This window comes from Triticum dicoccoides, chromosome 7B, assembly GCF_002162155.2.
Source record: "Triticum dicoccoides isolate Atlit2015 ecotype Zavitan chromosome 7B, WEW_v2.0, whole genome shotgun sequence".
Lineage (NCBI taxonomy): Eukaryota > Viridiplantae > Streptophyta > Magnoliopsida > Poales > Poaceae > Triticum > Triticum dicoccoides.
In genome coordinates, this window is record NC_041393.1 from 707969448 (window position 1) to 707970940 (window position 1493).

The 1493-nt window shown below is 48.6% G+C and overlaps 1 protein-coding gene across 1 annotated transcript; it reads left to right on the forward strand.

The window, feature by feature from the left end:
- Positions 1–550: 550 nt before the first annotated feature.
- On the forward strand, positions 551–1045 carry LOC119335403 (two-component response regulator ORR22-like). The gene is made up of 2 exons (XM_037607539.1): positions 551–698; positions 802–1045. The coding sequence occupies exons 1-2, from the start codon at positions 551–553 to the stop codon at positions 975–977; spliced, it is 324 nt and encodes a 107-aa protein (XP_037463436.1). The 3' UTR covers positions 978–1045.
- Positions 1046–1493: the final 448 nt, after the last annotated feature.

The following is a 1493-nucleotide window of genomic DNA, read 5'->3' on the forward strand; positions in this document are numbered from 1 at the left end:
GTGGCCGTTGAGACGATGAACGCGGTCTCCGTTTCCGGTCGAAGGAAGTAAGAAAACACTCCTTCATGGCCAGGTAACCGAACAAAGCAGGATCCTCTCCTTTTTGTAATTCAAATCATATCTTCGTGCTCGAACATTTGTTGAGAAAAGAACAAAAAAGCAAAAAACAGCAACACTGCCCGTGGTTTTGCTTTCCTCACATGCACAAAATTAATACCGGAGATTCAGAAATTAAGGAGCAGTATGAAGTAGCGCATGAACACAAGCACGGGGAGGGCGCCTTTCACCTCTGGACCACAAGATTTCCACTCCTTCCCTCGAGCCCTCTCCCCCTATAAAAAGCCCGCCAGCACCCTGCAGCCCTTCGCACAAAGCTCCTCTGAAATCCACATTGTCCTGTTCTGCCCTGCGGCGAGGAAGCCATTTTAGCAGGTTTTGGGTTGTGTTGTTAGATGGATGTGGGGTTTGTGTTGGTTAGGTCCGTTGTTCCTTAATCAGTGTTTTTCTTGATGTCGTTTGCTTTGCTAGGTGGGAAAGAGTTCGGAAAACAATGGCCGCGATGGGTGGGGACCAAAGGAAGATGATGGAAGATGCGGCTGAGGACAAGTTCCCGGAGGGGTTACGAGTCCTCGCCGTGGACGACGACTACGTCTGCCTTAAGGTGCTAGAGAACCTCTTGCGCGGGTGCAAATACCACAGTGAGTCTCCTGAATCTTGATCCGTCCACTTCGCCAAAGTCCATTAGGATCGGAGCCTTGTGATCTTTTTGTTTCTCTGCGAATAATGCTTTCTGCGATGCAGCAACGACTGTGAAGGATGCCACGACGGCGCTGAAGATTCTCAGGGCGGGGAAGGAGAAGTTCGACCTGGTCATCACCAACGTGCGCATGCAGGACATGGACAGCTTGAAGCTCCTCGAGCGCATCCGCCTCGAGATGGATCTGCCCGTGATCAGTACACTCACTGCTCAATTCTAAGTCCTAGTTTTATTTTTGTGTGTACGAGCTGACAATTCTCTTTGAGAACGTACATATAATCCTGAATCTTGGATATACAGTGAGAGGACATCCATTCCTTTGGGCAGCACGTGAGATCCTATATATTCAGCACGATTTTAGGAAACCAAAGACACATGCACGCCACACTCACCCTATTTTTAACTTTGGGGAAATCGAAAGAGTGGGATCCCCTTTCAGCCCGAACCGACGGGATCCCATCTAACCATTCATCTGTCCGATCGGATGGCCAATGGGCCGGGTAGTAGAGCGAAGGTGAATCGACACATTAGTGAATTAGGAGGGGGCTGGATCACAGGATCCCTAGTGGTATCGGTTCCTTGCCCGAACCAATGGGATCCAACCTAATTGCTCATCCATCGATCAAATGGCTAGTGGGGGCAGGGGAATGGAAGTGGTAGCATGTGATTTATGAGATCCAACTAATTATTGACTTAAATAATTGTGTTGATTGTTTTTAGTATGCTATAAACATGG

Bases quoted from the DNA above. Each gene is read 5' to 3' on its own strand.
- LOC119335403 (XM_037607539.1), top strand. From the start codon at position 551: ATGGCCGCGATGGGTGGGGACCAAAGGAAGATGATGGAAGATGCGGCT. The intron at 699-801 runs GTGAGTCTCCTG...TCTGCGATGCAG, and splicing joins GCGCGGGTGCAAATACCACA to CAACGACTGTGAAGGATGCC.